Genomic DNA, 18,419 nt, shown 5'->3' with positions numbered 1-18,419 from the left:
TGTTAACTAGCGCAGGGAGTAGGCGGAGCCTGCAGGCTGGCTCTGCGCTTGTGCGCAAAGGGTTTCTTGTTTTTGTCGGTTTCTGTGGCTTTCCCTGTGGCTTTGTTTATGGGAATCAGAGATTAGCCTGGTATCGGGAATTTAGCCTAATGTTTGTTGTTTTTGTCTATCTGTAGAAGAGGACCATGGCATCAGAGAGGTGATGTGATTTGCAAGCGATTGGATTTCAATGAGGGACACTGTGCAAGGTCATCTGCCTCACCTTCCCCTCCAGAGCCATCGGGTCCAGTGGCAAGAGACAAATCTGGACGACTGGAGATGGCCTGGGATGAAATGGGAGACTTGGTCTTTTTGAGCTAAAGTCTTAATCAGGCCTCATTTGAACAGACTAGAGAGGGTGGATTAGTTTTGGATAGGACTGAGCAGACAATAGAAAATATTTAGGAAAACAACTTTCTTGGATGCCTGCTGCCTTTTTTCTTGTACGGAGTTGTCCCACATCCTAAGAAGGATCAGAGACCTCAAATTAAGCCATGAATCAGTTCATCATCAAAATTACTTGGTACAGGTTAATAATTACAGAGGTTGATCAGGTACACACCCTACAGAAACAAACAGTGCAAAGCCAGACTTAAACCACTGGGATAAGAATGAGCTATTTGACAAAATCTACTGGATAAAATGTAGTGTGTCAAAAATTGATAGGTTGTAAATGGATCCATGACTTATACATAAAGAAGAGTGAAAGATAAACAATCTGAAAGTAAAAGGATTAATCACAAGCTCAGAATAGAAGTGATTTATAGGGGGAAAAGTGATGATCGTAAGGACTTTTGGTGAAGAGACTTCAGACCTAGGAAATTGAGATAGTTAATAATTTATATTAAGCTTTTAACACAGAGCTCCCTCTAGTCCTGACTCTTTAGAAAGCTTCAAATGTCCATTCCAAGATAATTTTAGTTTGAAAAATAGCATAGTTTTGCTTGCTGAAAAGCAGCCTTCCAGTCATAGGTTAATAGCACCAAAATGTTTAATTTTTGGAGGAGTCCAAGTTTTGGATTTAAAGTTTTGTGGAAGACACCATATATGAAAGAACCTGTTGGAAAAAAGATTCACAGAAATGTTAAAGTATCCCTCTGCAGGGCAAAACACTCAGTTCCCTACCTGGATGAGCTCCAAAAGGGTTGAACTATCTCTGCAGAGATCTCAATCCCGGTGTAAAAGTAAGAAAGGAGTAGATAAATCCCTTCCTTTGTATCTGACCTCTTTTGATTATCTGCAGTCTGTTTTGCACTGAAAAATGCATATTATTGATCTAGAATTGAGCAATGGAAATTTTTAATAATAAATTGACTAGAAATCTTAAACTAGAGGTGGTTTTTCTAAAACTTCCTATGCCAGAAATTATATAATCACTGCAGGTAGAAAACGGCCTAACTAGGAAATGACATTTTTCCATTGAATCAGTCTTTGGAGTTGAGTGTGAACTAATAATGGAAAAAGATAGCTGGGAGCCAAAGGGAAAGATTCCAAAGGTTGGAGCCAGCCTAGCACCACCATTACCCCTAGGAGGAGTGAATAAAAGACTGAACTGTGGCAGATAAGGGAGATGTTAAGGAAAGTCTGGTTCTACAGGCATCTCAGCTCAGACTGAGGTAAATCCTCAGGAAGGATCAGCTCTTAATCCACTGTTCTCTTCTGATGCTTGTCTATTCCCAATCTGCTGTTTTGTTAACCCAAATAATTCCAGTAAAATTTTGCCTCAACCATAGAGAGGTCAAGAGTTTACTAGAGACAGGTTTAAAGGTAAGGTTAGACAGGGAGCTTAATCAGCATTTTTTAAGGGCATAATCATGAGCAAAGTACATAGAAGTTTTAATCAAGAATATATTGATTAATAAATCAGATAAAGTAGACAGTCTCTTCTCTCGAATTTTTTTGAAATATTTTATTTTCCCCCAATTACATGTAAAAATAATTTTTTTAACATTTTGTAAAGTTTTGAGTTCTAATTCTATACCTTCCTTCTTCTCCTCCCATATCTGAGATAGAAAGCAATCTGATAATAGGTTATATATGTGCAATCACGTAATATATTTCCATATTATCCATTCTGTGCAAAAAGACTTAGGAAGGAATAAAGCTAGAAAAATAAAAAAAGAAAGGAAGGAAAGAAAATAGTATGGCTTAATCAGTAGTCAGGCAACATCAGTTTTTTTTCTGGACAGAAATAGCATTTTTGATCATGAGTCCTGTCTGGGATTATTGTATTGCTGAGAATAGCCAAGTCATTCACAACTCTTCATTGTACAATATTCTCCTAATTTTGCTTATATCAACCAGACTGGAACCAGACTCTAATGTATGGAGGTTAGAGACAGAAGAGTCTGGAATCAAACAGAAGTTTAATTTCAAAGTGAGGGAAAAAATCTTGCAAGGGATTATTGTCCTGAGAAGGCCATATGGCAGGGGTGAAATTTTTAAGCATGAAAACCATAAAAGGTAGGACCAAACCAGTCACTTAAATGTTGAGTAAACATTTGATAAATGAAGCAAATGGAAATTGTGATGTGTAAGTTCATAAGTTAGTAAGTCTGAAGCTAGATTTGAACTTGGATGGTTAAGAACCTTGTTTAGGTTCTTATGTAATTAGTAAACTATGTAATTAGTATCAGAGGCTGGATTAGTCCTGCTTTTTCTGACTAGCATACTATTCCTTTTCCACAAAAGCCACTGTCCTAAGTTTCATTCAGCTTTCATAATAACAAAGGTGTAAATTACAATTTTATGAAAATAAAATTATCTACCTTTATATATTTAGATAAATAAAATATTACTGTTTTTTATTATCTTATTATTTGCATACAGGCCATTTTGATTATTTCTTGCTGGCTCTTAAATTTAGAGGCTTAGTATATTTCTGGGCAAACCTCATGCATAACAATTTGAATTTATAAGCCTGAAACTCTTAAAATTCTATGCCCATAAAAATTGACAGAAAAGTAGACAATTTATGTTTTACATTAAAGAGGCTCAGAAATTTAAAAGATTAAAAACATTTCCAAGTTATACACATTTATTTCATTTTTTAAAAAAAGTAACAAATCTAATATCACACTGTGTTATGACCATGAAGATAAATATTATTGTCTGTAGTATATCACTTCTGAAAACTGTTTTCTTTTACATGCTTTCATGGAGGAAGCAATTATGTATGACTGTTCTCATAAATATTTGTTGGATGTATTGTACTGTTCTGGTTTGGCTTGTTTTCTTTCCATTATTTCATACTGGACAGGCTTTTCAAAGGCTCACAGTCTCAGTTCTGAGTAAATTAATAGAAAGATGTAGCTTGTGGCACAATGAAGAAGTGCACAAAGTGAAGTGTTTGCTATATTGAGCTCGACAAATCTTTATCCAATATATTGCAGTTATGGAGCAAATGGGTTGGCATGAATGGTAATATCCTTAATGTGTACATCATTAAGAGGCCGAAAAGTCTTTTCATTTACTGGCAGCTTCTCTAGTTCATCCAAAGTTTCTAGGCCATCTATCACCCTAAAAGAAAATAGAACACTCATGAAAATTCCTTGAGGCTGATAAATTCATGGTTTTTTAATTTCTCTGGCAATTATAATTCCTATTACAATTCATACAACAACTAGTCACATCCTGGCTTGTGAGAATTCATCATAATTCACTGCTGCTGCGTTTTTTTTTTTTTTTAATTTGATTTCAACTTGTCATTACTTAATTTATTATGTATGTGTAATTTCTTTTCTCTGGACTTCAGGGTCCTTGAGGACAAACATAACAAAACAACAAGCACAAACATTGCAAAAAATTTGTTAGTTTAATTTTGATCTATTTTCTTTCTATAGATAGATACAGGAGGCAAAAATTCAGGCCTCCAGACTTTTATATTCTTGGTCATGGGTTTTTAAACTTAGAGCATGGATTTTTAAACTTAATTTTTGCATCATGGATCCTCTTAATCTAGGGAAGCCTATGGATGCCTTATAAAAAATTTCTAAATGCATAAAATAAAATCCATAGTATTATAATGAACTAATTGTATTTATTATAGTTACTGATCAAAATACCTTTTTAAAACTTTTCTGGATACTAAGCTAACAATCCGTGAGCTAAAGTTTTGTTAGGATTACAACTTTATTCAAGATTGTAGAGAGTAACAGGGGCAGCTAGATGGCACACTGTCCTAGAGTCAGGAGGACCTGAGCTCAATTACAGCCTCAGATACTTAATACTTACTACTAGTTATGTGACCCTGGTAAGTCACTTAACCCAATTGCCTTGCCAAAAAAAGAAAATAAAAAGTGATATAACTTTTTTTTTAGGTAAGTTAAAAGATAATCTATGAGATGTGTCAAATTCCTGAATAGGATATTATAATTTAAATTTTAATTCTAAAGAGAACAAAAATCCTCAAATGTGATCTCATTTTAGAATCTCTCCCTCCCTTCTCCTTTCCTTCTCTTTTTCTCTCCCTCTCTTTGTCTGTTTCTGTCTCTCCCCTTTCCCCCAAAACACATACACACATACCCCACCTTCCAAAAAGATCAAGATAAAAATGTTACATTAACAGCAAAATCAAGTAAACCCTAAATATAAAACAAACTCCCCACCTTTTAAACATGAAATTCTGAAAGCCATTTATTTCTTTTTCAAAGACAACATATACAAAGGAGGGAATGAGTTATAAATGAAAGGAGAAAGGAGAATTAAGATAAAATCATTCTATTCATTCTGAAGAAAGTACTCTTTCAGGCCTAGAATAATGGGGATTATAAATCACTGAAACCTGTGGATAGGTCAGGAAAGAGAGTCAGGGTTACCCACAAAGCAATGAGATTACTGGATCCTGCTATTTTCTATACATTAATTGCTTAATAGCATCCCTATATAAAGACATATATACATGTATGGCAGACAGAAAATGCTGTGTAGAGGGCCATAGATAATGAGGGAACTCTGGGTGAGGTATAAGACCCTTCAGCCCAGAGGAAACCTGCTAACTATATCTGGTTTGGCTCCCCATTTTCTCTTTGGTGTTCTCACCTCCCTTTGGTGTTCTCACCTTTCCTAAGAAGTCAGAGGAAGGCATAACCACTTGTGTTATAGTTGAAACAAGGATACTCACAACAAGGTATTAACTCAGTGGAATTAATGAGACAATGGTTATCTACTTTACATATACTTAGTACTTAGCATGGTGATATAATAGTTCTCTAGTTCACACATATTCAGTATGCTGTAATGATGTGACTGTAATAGAGTATATTCTTGTCCATTCTCATGGTGTCTATCCTGCTGAGATTAAGGCCCTTCTGGAGACCCTCCAGAAAGCTAGCCAGAAATGCTGCACAATACACACCATTTATTTAAAATGATTTTCTGTTGGTGTATCAATAATAAGACACTCTCTGAAAATGGTGGTAATGGTTTGTGCTGTATTTTAAATATTCAGGTGTTATCCTTACTCAAAAGAAATTCAAAAAACAAAATACTCACTTTCCAAATACTGTATACTTCATGTCCAAATGAGGCTGCTTGCCATAAGTAATAAAGAACTGTGATCCATTGGTGTTTGGGCCATTATTAGCCATGGATACAACTCCTCGAACACTGTGCTAAGAGACCATCAAAAAACATCCATTTAATCATTTCCATTAAACAATAATGAGACAACATACCAAAATTTATGGGATGCAGCCAAAGAAGTTCTTAGGAGAAGTTTTATATCTGTAGATGCTTACTTTGCCAAAGAAAGAAAGAAGATCAATGAATTGGGCAGGCAACTAAAAAAAGCTAAAAGAACAAATTAAAAACCCCCAATTAAATACCAAATTTGAAATTCTGAAAATAAAAAGGATGATTAATAAAATCATATCTATAAAGTAGTATTCTGTATTTAGGCCTGAGATAAACATGCTTTTTCTCTAATTAGCTACATAAACAGAGTTTAATCCCCTCACCACCTTATTCTTTAATTACTTGACCTTTTTATTCCTCATAAAATGAGAGGACTAAACTTTTCTTTGGGAAGGAATTGTAAAAAATTCTACAATATAATAATCACATAATGATATTTTTAAAAGATACATGAGAATATGAAAGGGTTCAATGAATAACTCTTATTATATAATCAATCACCAAGCCCAGCATGTATAGCGTTCTAAGGATATAATTATAAATCCTCAAGAATCTTTATTTTCAAAATATATATGAAGATAGTTTTCAACATTCACCCTTGCAAAACCTTGTGTTCCAAATTTTTCTCCCTCAATTGTCCTCACTCTCTTCCCTACAACAAGTAATCCAACATATGTTAAACTTGTGCAATTCCTCTATATGTATTTCCATAGTTATCATGCTACACAAAAAAGATCAGATCAAAAAGGAAAAATAAATGAGAAATAAAAAAGCAAGCAAACAACAAAAAAGATCAAAATACTATGTTGTGATCCACATTCAGTCCCTGCAGTACCCTCTCTGGATGTAGATGGCTCTCTCCAACACAAGTCTATTGGAATTGGCCTGAATCATCTCATTGTTAAAAAAAAAAAAAAAAAAGCCACATCCTTAAGGATTGATCATTGCATAATCTTGTTGGGGTGTACAATGTTCTCCTGGTTTTACTCACTTCACTTAGCATCAGTCATATAAGGACTAACAGACTTTAAATGTCCACAGGCATTTGTATTCTAATCTGGATCCATTACATGGTCAAGTGTGTGTTTGGGAAGATCACTTTGGCATTTACATAGAAGACCCTAGAGAGAGCTGCTATAAAAGTTCAGGTGAAAAGAGGTGAGGACCCCGACGAAGATGGTTGTGAGGTGAGTATAAAGAAAGGAAGTTGATAGAAAGGAAGTGAATTTAGGAGGGAAGAAAAGTTGTTTTGGATATGCTGAGTTTGAAATGCTTATGGGATATGCAGGTAGAGATATAAGTAGAGATAAGGGCTGCATATACAGATTTGGGAATCATAGAAATGGATAGCTGAATCCATGGGAACTGTTGAGATCTCAAAGTGAATAGAGAAAAAAAGGGGAGAGGGCCTAGGACAGAGATCTGGGCATATTCATCCATAAATAAAGGATGGGACATGGGTGATAAGCCTAGAAAGGCAACCAAGGAAGCAGCCATCTTTCAGGGAGAAAAAAGAATCATGACAGAGTGTTGGGCCCTGAAACCTTCTATCCCACTTGTTTTTCGTTGCCCGATAACACAATGCCCTGGCTACAGTACAAACTAGAATTGGGTTGAGGCACCCGGGCATGTATTCTGCTGACAGATGTGCACTAGGTGTTCCAGCAAGAGAATTATGGCACAAACAGTCATGCACTGAGTACGTGCCAAAAACGGGGCAAGCACTTCCCTCCTCTGGAAGGACTGTTGCTGAGGCATGTGACCATGTGGAAACAGACTTTGGTTGGGGGGGAAGATATAAGGGACAAGGAATGAGGGAGAAAGAGAGATAATGAGAGACATCATGAGAGAGACATCATGGGAGACATCATGAGCTGTACCAAATAAAATGTGCCTGCTGCAACCTTCATCGGGTGTGGTGACTATCTCCTCTCATGTTCCCAGAGACGTCTGAAGAGTCATTGTGGTGATTGGGTAAGGAAAGGTACTACTCAGTTAGGAAGTAACCTAACAACAGAGCAATGTCACAAAAGCCAAGGGAGGAGCAAGGAGGCAAAGAGGGGCTAGTTAGCAACATCAAACACTGGAGCAAAATGACAAGGACTGAGGAAAAGCAACAAAGAAAGGAGAGAAAGCAAAGGCAAGGAGCAGAAGCCTCTTTTTCCAGAAATTTAACTATGAAAGGGAAGAGAGATATTAGACAATGCTGGAGGGGATGCCAAGGAAAGGTCTTTTTTAAAGAATTGGATGGATCTGAACATGTTTGTAAGGTAGTCTAAAAAGAGTCAATGAACAAGAAAATCTACAATTAGGAAGAGAGGATGATCAAAGGGACAACCTGCTGGAGGAGATGGGAGCTAATGTGGTCAAGGGCAAGTAAAAGGTCTAATAAAAAGTAATTTACTAGCAGGAAACTGGGAAAGAATGGTACTGAGAAGATTCAAGTGTATTTTTAAAAAATATTTTATTTAAAATATCATTTATGGGCTGCCTTTGTTTAAAAAAATGAAATCTGTGATTTCACCAGTATAGATAGTTCATGATGAATACATATCTCTACCACCAATGTAGCGCAGAATCTTCTCTGCAATAGGCTATGAGAGAGGATGCCTCTCATAGAGTTAACTCCCAGTGGTACCTATTTCTAGTAGGACCCATTAACTACAAGAGACTCATGAAGGAGTAGTTCTATCAGCTTAATATAACTGACCAAATGCTAAGAACAGGATATAGAATAATGAGAAAAGAGTCTAGTCTGCAAGCTCTATCAGACACAACAGTACTTAACATAGTTGAATAATTCAATATCTTCAGTTTATACCTGTATTAGCAGATAAATGTTTTATAATATTTGTATTTTAATTTAAAGAGAAATTCTTTAAGTCATCTCAGCAAAATATTTTTTAATTGTGTTTTTTAATTTGCACTTAAAACATCCAAAAAAAAAAAAAAGAAAGCATTTCCATACACGCATCAGAATACACTTACCTTTTTTTTGCTAATAAAACACTAACTAGCATGTACATTGTACTTACTGATGTACATTGAAACTCATTGTCCTTGAGAGTCATGGCATGGAATAGTATATTAAGTATTATCTGCAAGATTTAAATTAGAATACCAGGAAATGCTAATCAAATATGAATTTTTGATCTATAAGCAAAAAGTATAATAAATGTGCAGTTATGTAAAGGGCTGAAACTCTTAAAAGGTATGCCTGAAAGAGACAACGGAGCACTTAAGGCTAATTACTTATTGGACAATGATTCTATTAGCATATGTTTGGAAAAATGGCCCTTCTCACTGTTCCTTGATGTTTGGTGTATACAGGTAAGGTATTGTATTGTATTGTATTGTATTGTATTGTATTGTATTGTATTGTATTGTATTGTATTGTATTGTAGGTAAGGATTAAGGGGTGGGGTGAGAGAAGTAAGAGGACTTCACTTTGCAGCAGAACCAGGAGAAGGGAGGTTGGTGGAGAGCCTGTGGCAGTTTGTCTGTCTCCTTCACTTCTGCCCCGGAAGACCAAGGACTTTTACTTATTCTGACTCTGGCTGTTCCTGAGGCCTCCAGGGAACTAGCCTGGACTTTACACAGTTGCTTTCCAGTCCCATTCAACTCTTTGTGACCCCATTTGGGGTTTTCTTAACAAAAATACCATTTCCTTCTCCAGCTCATTTTACAGGTGAGGAAACTAAGGCAAACAAGGTGACCTACCTAGAGTGAACATAGCTAGTATTGGCCAGATTTCATCTCAGGAAGATGAGTCTTCCTGACTCCAGGCCCAACACACTATCCACTGCTATACCTAGCTGTCAAATATAATAATAAATGATAATATTAAATTATAGGATTAAATTCTAAGGAGCAGTCAAACACTAACCTATGTAAGTTCAATCATATTAGGTAATGAAATATGCAAAAGGAACTATCCAAATTCACTCTTACAAAATATGCTAACTTCTTAACAAGTTTCAAATTCTCCAACTTTTTAATTAATGAGAAGCTAAGGTACCTAAGCAATGCTGAAGAATAAAGAGGTACCTTAAGGTATTCACTGTATTCATCTTCAAATTTCCTGCCCCAGATACTGTTGCCTCCTTTCCCAGAACCTGGAAAACAATAAAATTAATAATAATTATAATTAAAATAATAAAATTAATAATAATTAAAAATAATATCAAGTTTATAAGGGGGGGAGCTATTTTCTGATGGAGGAAGAAAGTGAGGTATTAAGACCTTAAAGCTTTTAAAATGATCAACTTAGACTGCAAGCTAACATGACCATATAGTTTCTCTCACCTTCTAAAACTATGGTATATGGACTAATCAATGAAAATGAAACTCATTAAAATAATAAGAGGAATAATTCATTTTAAAGACTGTTTATTAAAAGAGTAACTACTGGACTCAGACTTTTTTTTTTGGTGTAATATAAAAAATCCCAGCTTCTACAATTAGAATGACTTTTCTCATATCTTCATCCCAGTATCCCAAGGAAGAAAGCTATTAATGAATCTAAGCACTCACCTGTTGGATCTCCTGTTTGTATCATGAAGCCCTTGATATTTCTGTGAAATATACACCCATTGTAGTAATTACTAGCACAAAGAGCCAAGAAATTCTAGAGAGTATGAAAATAAAATTAATAAATACTATAGCAATGACATGTTTAAAATAAAACAACACTTAATTCTTCAAACACTATGGTTAATGGATTTTAAAATTTACATTTATGACATTAATATGGATACTAATTGTATTTTATAAATTCTTAATTCTTGTCAATAAGCAAATGAAATAACTGCAAAATATTTTTTCATTCAATATTACAATCATGATTGTCTATTTTCTACAGGAAACATGTCAGAAGACAAGATTTCAAGTTCCTGTTCTGTATAAGGGGTAGAACTAGACCCTAGATTCTCAAACTGTGGATCAGAAATCACTAAGGACCCCTATACTCTTTCAGGAGATTCTCTTTCTCTCTCTCTCTCTCTCTCTCTTTATATATATATATATATATATATGTGTGTGTGTGTGTGTGTGTGTGTGTGTGTGTATATTTTTTTCTTTTAAATCCTATATATGTAAACATATTTATACAATTCTCTTGCTGCACAAGAAAAATCAGATCAAAAAGGAAAGCAAATGAGCAAGAAAACAAAATGAAAGTGAACAACAACAAAAAGAGTGAGAATATTATGTTGTGATCCACATTTAGTTCCCACAGTCCTCTCTCTGGGTATAGATGGCTCTCTTCATCACTGAACAATTGGAACTGGCATCAGTCATCGCATTGTTGGAAAGTCATATCCCTCAGGATTGATTGTCGTATAATAATGTTGCCATGTAGTGCTCTTGCACTCTCTCTACTAAGGCCTGAATTTTATCTCTTGTTAAGAGCCACTGGTTCTGCTCATTTCATTTAGCATTAATTCATGTAGGTCTCCCCAGGTCTCTCTGAAATCATCCTGCTGGTCATTTCTTACAGAACAATAATATTCCATAACATTCATATACCATAACTTATTCAGCCATTCTCCAATTGATGGTCAGCCACTCAGTTTTCAGTTTCTGGCCTCTACAAAAAGGGCTGCCACAAACATTTTTGCACATGTGGGTTCCTTTCCCTTCTTTAAGATCTCTTTAGGATATAAGCTCAGTAGTAACACTGCTGGATCAAAGGGTATGCACAGTTTGATAACACTTTGGGCATAGTTCCAAATTGCTCTCCAAAATGGTTGGATCCATTCAGTTCCAACAATGTAGTAGTGCCCCAGTTTCCCCCACATTCCCTCCAACATTCGTCATGTTTTTCAGGAGATTCTCAATATTAAAATTATTTTCATAATACTTTAATTTCTAACATATTAAATATTGACAGACATAATCCACATAAACTGAAACCCTTTGGCAAGATGGATCCTTGATAATTTTAAAGAGTATAAAGGAGTCCCTGAGACCAAAAAGTTAGAGATTTGCTAAATGAGATCCCTGCCACTTTACATCTTTGTTCCATCTCTGACATCTAAAAAAGTGAAGTCCTTACAAGAGAACTTGCCAACCCTCCGCCAGCCTTGGAAATCACACAGGGCATGACTCAGGTAAACTGAGGTAACCTTGTAAGGGTGAACAAGATGGCGTTGGGAGGAAGGGGTCCCACCCGAAGAAGCAATGTGGCAGTTTCCAGGAGAGGCGTGCCAGACCTTGGAGGGGAGTACTTTGACCATATTCCTATTAGGAAAGGAATGCTCACATTATAGTTACGTGTAGCTTCCTGTAGAGAATCATGTATTTACTATAGGTTAGGATGTGCTTACGTATGATATAGGCACTAGAAGCAGGCACCGAGGAGATAAAAGGACTTGCGGTCTTTGTAATAAATCAGAATCTCACACCACCCTGGCTCTCGCTCCTCATTACTCACAGTCTTCTCAAGTGGACAGGCAGCGCTGGTCACATAAGCCTGTTCCACTCAGGAGTTGGGGCCGAGATCCCCAACAAGTCCTAATTAGTCTCTCTTGACATCAACAAAGAGGAAAAATACTTCTCAGGATGTGTCACAGTGAGAATGCCTTTCGCATATGGGTTGAACTAGATGTCTAAGAAGGTCCCTTTTGAGAGATATAATAGGGTATTTGCCTCCACACATACAGAGAAGCATTTAGCAGAAGGACAAGATAAAATGGAATGTAACTAGCTCTGTCCTGTTCAAAGTTAGAATATTATTACATAGGGTAAAGGTTAAGCTTTATGTGAAGCACTCATGAACAATTAGGTCATAAATATTAACTGCTCCTCCCTAGGAGGAGCTGAAATTTATTTTAATAGTCATGCAATATATGTAGTGAAGAAGGCAGACTGAGAAGCATATAAACCTTATTGTACTCAGCTAATGGGGAACTGAGGGAGGGACATGCATTCAGAATAGGATAAAAAGGCTCTTTCAGCTTCTGGAGTATGTGGTTGATTCTTGTGAAAACATAAACAGACTTTTAGGTTTATCCTTTTCTGTGTCCAAGAGATTAATTTCTCACATTTCCAACTCTCAAATTGAGCCTGGTGCTAAAAGCAAGCAGTAGTCATTTATGCCACTCTCCCTCATCAATAATTTGGAAAAATTCAGGGGACTTCTCATAATACTTCCAAATGGTAGACAGATATTTCCAAGTGGTTAGGGTAGTAAACAGAAATCTCTATAATACAATTTCCTCCCTCCCATAAAAAACGCATTTATGAAATCCTCAATTATTGCACACAAAAGGTTAAATATTAACATCAGATCTATTTCCTCAAATATAAACACACAAAATAAGATATTAAAGAAGCCAAAACAGCCATTGCAAAATCATTATGCTGGTATTCTGGTCACATATATTTTCTACATGAAAACTAAAGTCCTTTGATTGACAGTGAATTATACCCATTCATGATTCATTTTTAGGGTTGGAAGGGAAGCCAGAGATCAGATCTTGTTCAGAAGTATCCAACTTTGTAGCCTCAAATTAAGATGAAATTGGGAAAAAAATTTTTTTAAACTTTTTCAGTAAAGCTTTTTAATTTTCAAAACGTGCGTGAATAATTTTTCAACACTAACCCTTGCAAAACATTGTGTTCCAATTTTTTCCCTAGATGGTAAGTAATTAATTAGGAAATTTTAAAGAAAATAACATATAAATGCAATACAACATAATGCTAATTTGTGAATTTCTAAGTTTACATGCAGCCTAGGATCCATTTCTATTTTACTCTGACACTTTAATCTATAGTCCAGCCCCTTCATTTTACAAATGAGGAAAGGGAAGCTCCAAAAGTGAAGTGACCTCTTATGTAGTATAGGACTTAGTGTTCTCCACCTCCAAATCTAGAACTCTTTTCACTAATCTGTAAAATGTTCAGAGTCAAATCATTTATTTCAATACTTACTTCACATGACTTGGGTGTCCGCTCACAGAAGACTTCTATTTTAATATCACCTACATCTGTGTGCAATGTCACAGACTAAACAGGAAAAAGTAAATATTAAAATAAATCCATTTTCTCCAATTGAGTTTGTATACTGTATTACTGCCAATTCAAAAACCCAGATGGCAATCCAAATAGGAATAGAATTACATAGTAATGCTTCAGAGATAACCAACACCCCTATCCCCCAAAATGAAAATTGTTTTAATGCCTTCAGAAAGTCATTCAAGTAGCAAACTACTTATTTTTTTAAGCTGGCAAGAACATAAATATAAATGTGGTATATTTTATTTTCCCAATTACAAAAATAGTTTTCAACATTTATTTTTGTAAGATTTTGAATTGTAAATTTTTTTTCTATCTTCCTTTCTTCCCCAAAACAGCAAGCAATCTGACACAGATTATGTACAACATCATTCATTTTAAAAACATGAAAAATCACTCCTAAAGCTCTCTCCCACCTCCTCTGTGTTTCCTGGCTTTCTTAAGTAGTAGCTACAAAAAGCCTTTCTTCTCAATCATACTCATACCTTCCCTCTGCTGATTATCTCTGATTGATCTCATATATTTGATCTCACATATATCCTTTCTGTACAGGATTTTTTGAATGTTTCTTTCCTCATGAGACTATAATTCATTAAGAATAGGCCTGTTTTTAGCCTTTCACTTAATAAAATGTTTGGCATATAACAGGGACTTAACAAATGCTTGCCGAACTCCTTGTTTTATTTGGGAAATATAATTGTGCTTTTAAATAAGCAGTTACCTTAGACTTTCCCCTCTCCTCCACAGCCCAAAGGAAGAGATAGGAGGAAGAAGGGAAGAAAATCCCCAATACACCTTTCTATCCCCTGCCCTTCTCCACTTCAAGGCTCACTTTGAAATCACTTGAGCCAAGACAAAAATTTCACGATTAAAGTTGCTATAACTTACTATTACTTATATTTTCTGTCCTTCCAATTTCCTCTTTTTAGTCCAACATGCCTACAAATATAAAATAAAGGATACTTTGTAGCTTTCTAACTCTAAAAAGAAAAATTAATGAAAAACTCAAACAGTATAATTTTCTGCTACTGCCTAAAAGAACTTTATCCTTGCCTTTCATTTTATCTCTTTTACAATCTACTTTTCATGAAAATCTATAACCAGACTTGCCAGTTTTATCTCTATAGAAAACAATGAACTGTACATAAACCATTATGTCATCCCATAATTGCTACGCTGAAAACACTGTGGATATTGAACACTCTGTCCTCAAGAATGGATCAGTGACCATGCCAAAGATCTGTGGAGTTACACAATCAAATCAAAAGAATGAAAGTGGAAAAGGTTAAATTCCAAGTGGCAAGAATGGCTCCTAGTTAAACAAAAGTTACATAATCATTCAAGTAAATCCTAAGCAACAGAATAACCAAATTCTAGAAATGGCTAAAATTAATGTTCTTTAAAGAGTAGAGGAAAAGACAAGGAAACACACAGAGCTCTGAAATAAATCAGAGAATCAAAAACTGTACCCTGGTGACCACTCTGTGCTAGAATAACATATGGAACTTACATACCTTGGAGAATAGAATTTTCTGATAAAAACATGCACCTTTACAACAAATAACATTAAAAAGTACTCCTTATATGTCAGCTTAGTCAGCTGCCTACTTTGTCTACACCTATCAGTTCTGGTGAAGAGCATAAAGTTTCACTCTGCAAAGCATAACTATATACTTAAAGGAATTATCACACAAGCTAAATAGAATTATCTAAAATTATTACTTGTATAAGGCCACAGATAGTGGGGGAACTTTGGGTAAAAGGGTCTTATACCTTACCCAGTGTTCCCCTACTATCTGCGGCCCTCCACAAGTAAGACTGAGCAAGCTGAACTATTTAATCTCTGAGATTCCATTTACATTCTAAAATTACAATAATTCTACAATTATCCTAAGATTCTAGTTTTAGAAGTAGTATTTTAATATGTCTGAACTTTTTAAGTTAAAAATTATAAAGAAAAAAGGAATCCTTAAGGAATTCATGAAACTTACCATCCTGCTACTTAGGGATTTCTGGAAGTCCAAAAGAAAGCTGAAAAGGAGGAAAAAAGTTTACATGCTTTTCCTTCCTTATTTAATTAAATATAAACAATTTCTAGGTCATGGTTAGACAAAAAGGGCAGAAGATATAAAGACCACAGGCAAAAAGGCAGCCATACTCCAAACTCAATCTCACTGAAACTGTCCTCCATGACTTCTGAGGTGAGCTCTGAACTCTCGTCTTTCAGAGACCCAATCTTCAGAGCAGTTAAAATGGTTTCATTAAGATTAGCCCAGGCTGGCCTCCCACTTAGCTGGAACTTAAGTGATCTCATTCAATTGGAAATCTAGGCCTGGGGGCAGTGACAACTTTGAAGGAATTTCATTCAATGGAAGCCCTCCCCTCAGACTTCTTATAAAATGACCATTTTGAACTCTAAATCTCTGCAAAAGTCTGAATAGGATTATGCTTTGTAAAGGGACCTCTCCTCTTGGGGCAGCTGCCTACCAGGACTCTTGCCCACTGTAAAGAGACCCTCTTTCAGTGATAACTTTGTTATTTCTCTGCCAGGAACTCTTGCCACTGAAGAAGTCTGTCTTCCTAGCAAAGCTGGCTTCTCAGCTCCAATAAACTTCCCTTTTGCCATTTAGACTTTTCAAGTTTGTAAATTCTTTCTCGTGACGAGGGGAGGCCTGAAACCCTCTAAAACTCCTTAAAGGACAGATTTTTCTTGAATCTTGGCCTCTGTAAAAGATCCTGAGAGACCACCCCCATTGATAATACTCACTCCTGATTAAGTTCTCTACTGAATTAAAGAGATTCATCCAATTCTATTCAAATTCCAGCTCAAACTGAAATCTAGCTTGTAGATAAAAAGAGCCAATTTAGAACAACTCCTTGCAGAGGAGTAAGCCATAGTAAGCCTGTGCCTGCTGGGATGATATTCTCTTTCAGCATTACCCTCTCTTTATCCTCACCTATTTCCCTAAGGAGACTTTATACCTGTCAGTATTTCTCTACTAGAAAGTTTACTTCTCTGCCAGGACTCCTCCACTATTTTACTCTCCTGTTGGGACTTTGCCACTAAGGAATTCAGCCTTTCTATTCATACATAGCAAAGGCTGACTTCCTAATGCCTATAATAAACCTCTTTTACCAATCTAGGTTTTGGGGTTTGTAAATTCCTTTACCCCGAACCTGCCACTAGATCTCATTATTTAACTCTCTGACCACCAGGAACCCTAATCTCCTCATGGCTCCCTGACCACCCTAAATCTAGACTTTATCTTTTGGACCTGATTCCCACAACTCTCAGCACTGCCACTAACCACATCAGAAGGACTAGCTAAAATGGATTTCGTCCTGTTCAAGATTAGGAGATAGCTAAGCCAAGTTAAGGCTGTATGTAATCAAACAAGCTTTTAACTTCATCCCTTTCTGAGTGCAAGAGGTTTATTTCTCACACTTGTCACTAACCTGAGTGAAGTAGAGCTTTCCCTCCCCAGAGAATTCCCTAGTACAATGAAACAACAGGCCTAGTTCCTTTCCATTATTTGTGCAAAGCGTCTTTCTCGGTAGAAGGTAAATTTAAAAGGCAAGAATTATACCCCCAGTATCTACACGTAAAAAGACTGGTCCCTTCCTATTCTCCAATTGTCATTCTGTGATAAGCCTCTTTTTATTTTACTTGCTTTATATAGTGACAAGCTACATTTTACAATTTCATCATTCTGTGATAAACCACTTTTTATTTGCTTTATCATTTTGTGATAAGCCACATTTTACTTATGACAAGCTACTTTATTGCTTTTTCATTCTGTGATAAGCCACTTTTCTTAAAAATTTTACTTTCTCATTCATTTCTCATAAGACACTTTTTATTTGCCTACTCTGGTGGCTCGGGATTCCAGGAACAGTCAGGTAGATGTAAAAATCACAGATAGGAAGGGGATGAGTTTTTATGATCCCATTCTTCGCCTTTCTAGGAACCTCCAGTGCCTAAGACAGGGCAAGCTGGGGATATAACGGGCTGGCTAAAAATGTGTTGACGTAATCCAATCCCTTAGGGCTCATCTTTGCCCTCTGGGGCCGGCAAGTTGGGGGTGGTACAGTGAATGACAATGACGGGGGGAGGGGCAGGAGTTAGAATTTACTACTACTAATTCTACTTCTGTTGCTACAAGGATCCTCCTCCCCTAAGGTGGCCCAAATTGAAAGACTCTTTCAAATGTAACTAAGCCCGGTTCTGGGGACCACAATACACATCCGGACTGTGCGTCTGCCTACTCCAACTTTCTCAGTCTAAGAGCACTAAGAGCTCACGCCTAAAACGCGGAAACGAGAAGCCAAGTCTCGCGAAACTGTCGAGCTTGTGAACGGAAACGGGGATGGAAGGAGAAGGGGTGCGAAAAATAAGTTCCTACTTCCCCTCGCTGTGGCTCTGCGTAGGTTCCTCAACCTTCCGCACTCCCTCCGCCCCTTCATTCCCAACCCGTAGCCTTCCTCCCTGGGCTTACCTCCCAGCTCCAGACTTCCAAATACTAACGGTGACTTTGGGCGCCAAAACAAGTCAACCGGAAGAAAAGGAGGTCGACGCGCAAAAGAGTACGGGCTACTTCCGCCCCGATCTCACGCGACGGTAGTTCCGAGCAGGAGGAGGAAGTGGCTCTCAAGTGGGCGGGCGTAGGGAGTACGAGACTCTGGTGAGGTATCGCGAACGTTCTGCTCGCGTGTTCTACCCATAGGTGGTG

General features: G+C 36.6%; 1 protein-coding gene across 1 annotated transcript; it reads right to left on the bottom strand.

The window, feature by feature from the left end:
* Positions 1 to 2,006: 2,006 nt before the first annotated feature.
* On the bottom strand, positions 2,007 to 18,319 carry PPIL3 (peptidylprolyl isomerase like 3). The gene is made up of 7 exons (XM_051983813.1): positions 18,186 to 18,319; positions 15,681 to 15,720; positions 13,606 to 13,680; positions 10,207 to 10,300; positions 9,721 to 9,788; positions 5,533 to 5,651; positions 2,007 to 3,558 (listed from the first exon to the last, which is right to left on the bottom strand). Exons 2-7 carry the CDS (start codon positions 15,681 to 15,683, stop codon positions 3,432 to 3,434), a joined length of 486 nt encoding a protein of 161 aa, XP_051839773.1. The 5' UTR covers positions 15,684 to 15,720; positions 18,186 to 18,319; the 3' UTR covers positions 2,007 to 3,431.
* Positions 18,320 to 18,419: the final 100 nt, after the last annotated feature.

The sequence above is a fragment of the Antechinus flavipes genome, chromosome 3 (assembly GCF_016432865.1).
Source record: "Antechinus flavipes isolate AdamAnt ecotype Samford, QLD, Australia chromosome 3, AdamAnt_v2, whole genome shotgun sequence".
Lineage (NCBI taxonomy): Eukaryota > Metazoa > Chordata > Mammalia > Dasyuromorphia > Dasyuridae > Antechinus > Antechinus flavipes.
The sequence above is the reverse complement of the archived record's forward strand: the minus strand, read 5'-3'. Positions and strand labels throughout refer to the sequence as shown.

What these genes read in the sequence shown, in the direction of transcription:
- PPIL3 (XM_051983813.1), bottom strand. An exon ending in ACAAACAGGAGATCCAACAG is followed by an intron (nt 9,789 to 10,206) that starts GTGAGTGCTTAG and finishes ATTGTTTTCCAG; the next exon opens with GTTCTGGGAAAGGAGGCAAC. An exon ending in AAGTATACAGTATTTGGAAA is followed by an intron (nt 3,559 to 5,532) that starts GTGAGTATTTTG and finishes ATTTTCTTTTAG; the next exon opens with GGTGATAGATGGCCTAGAAA.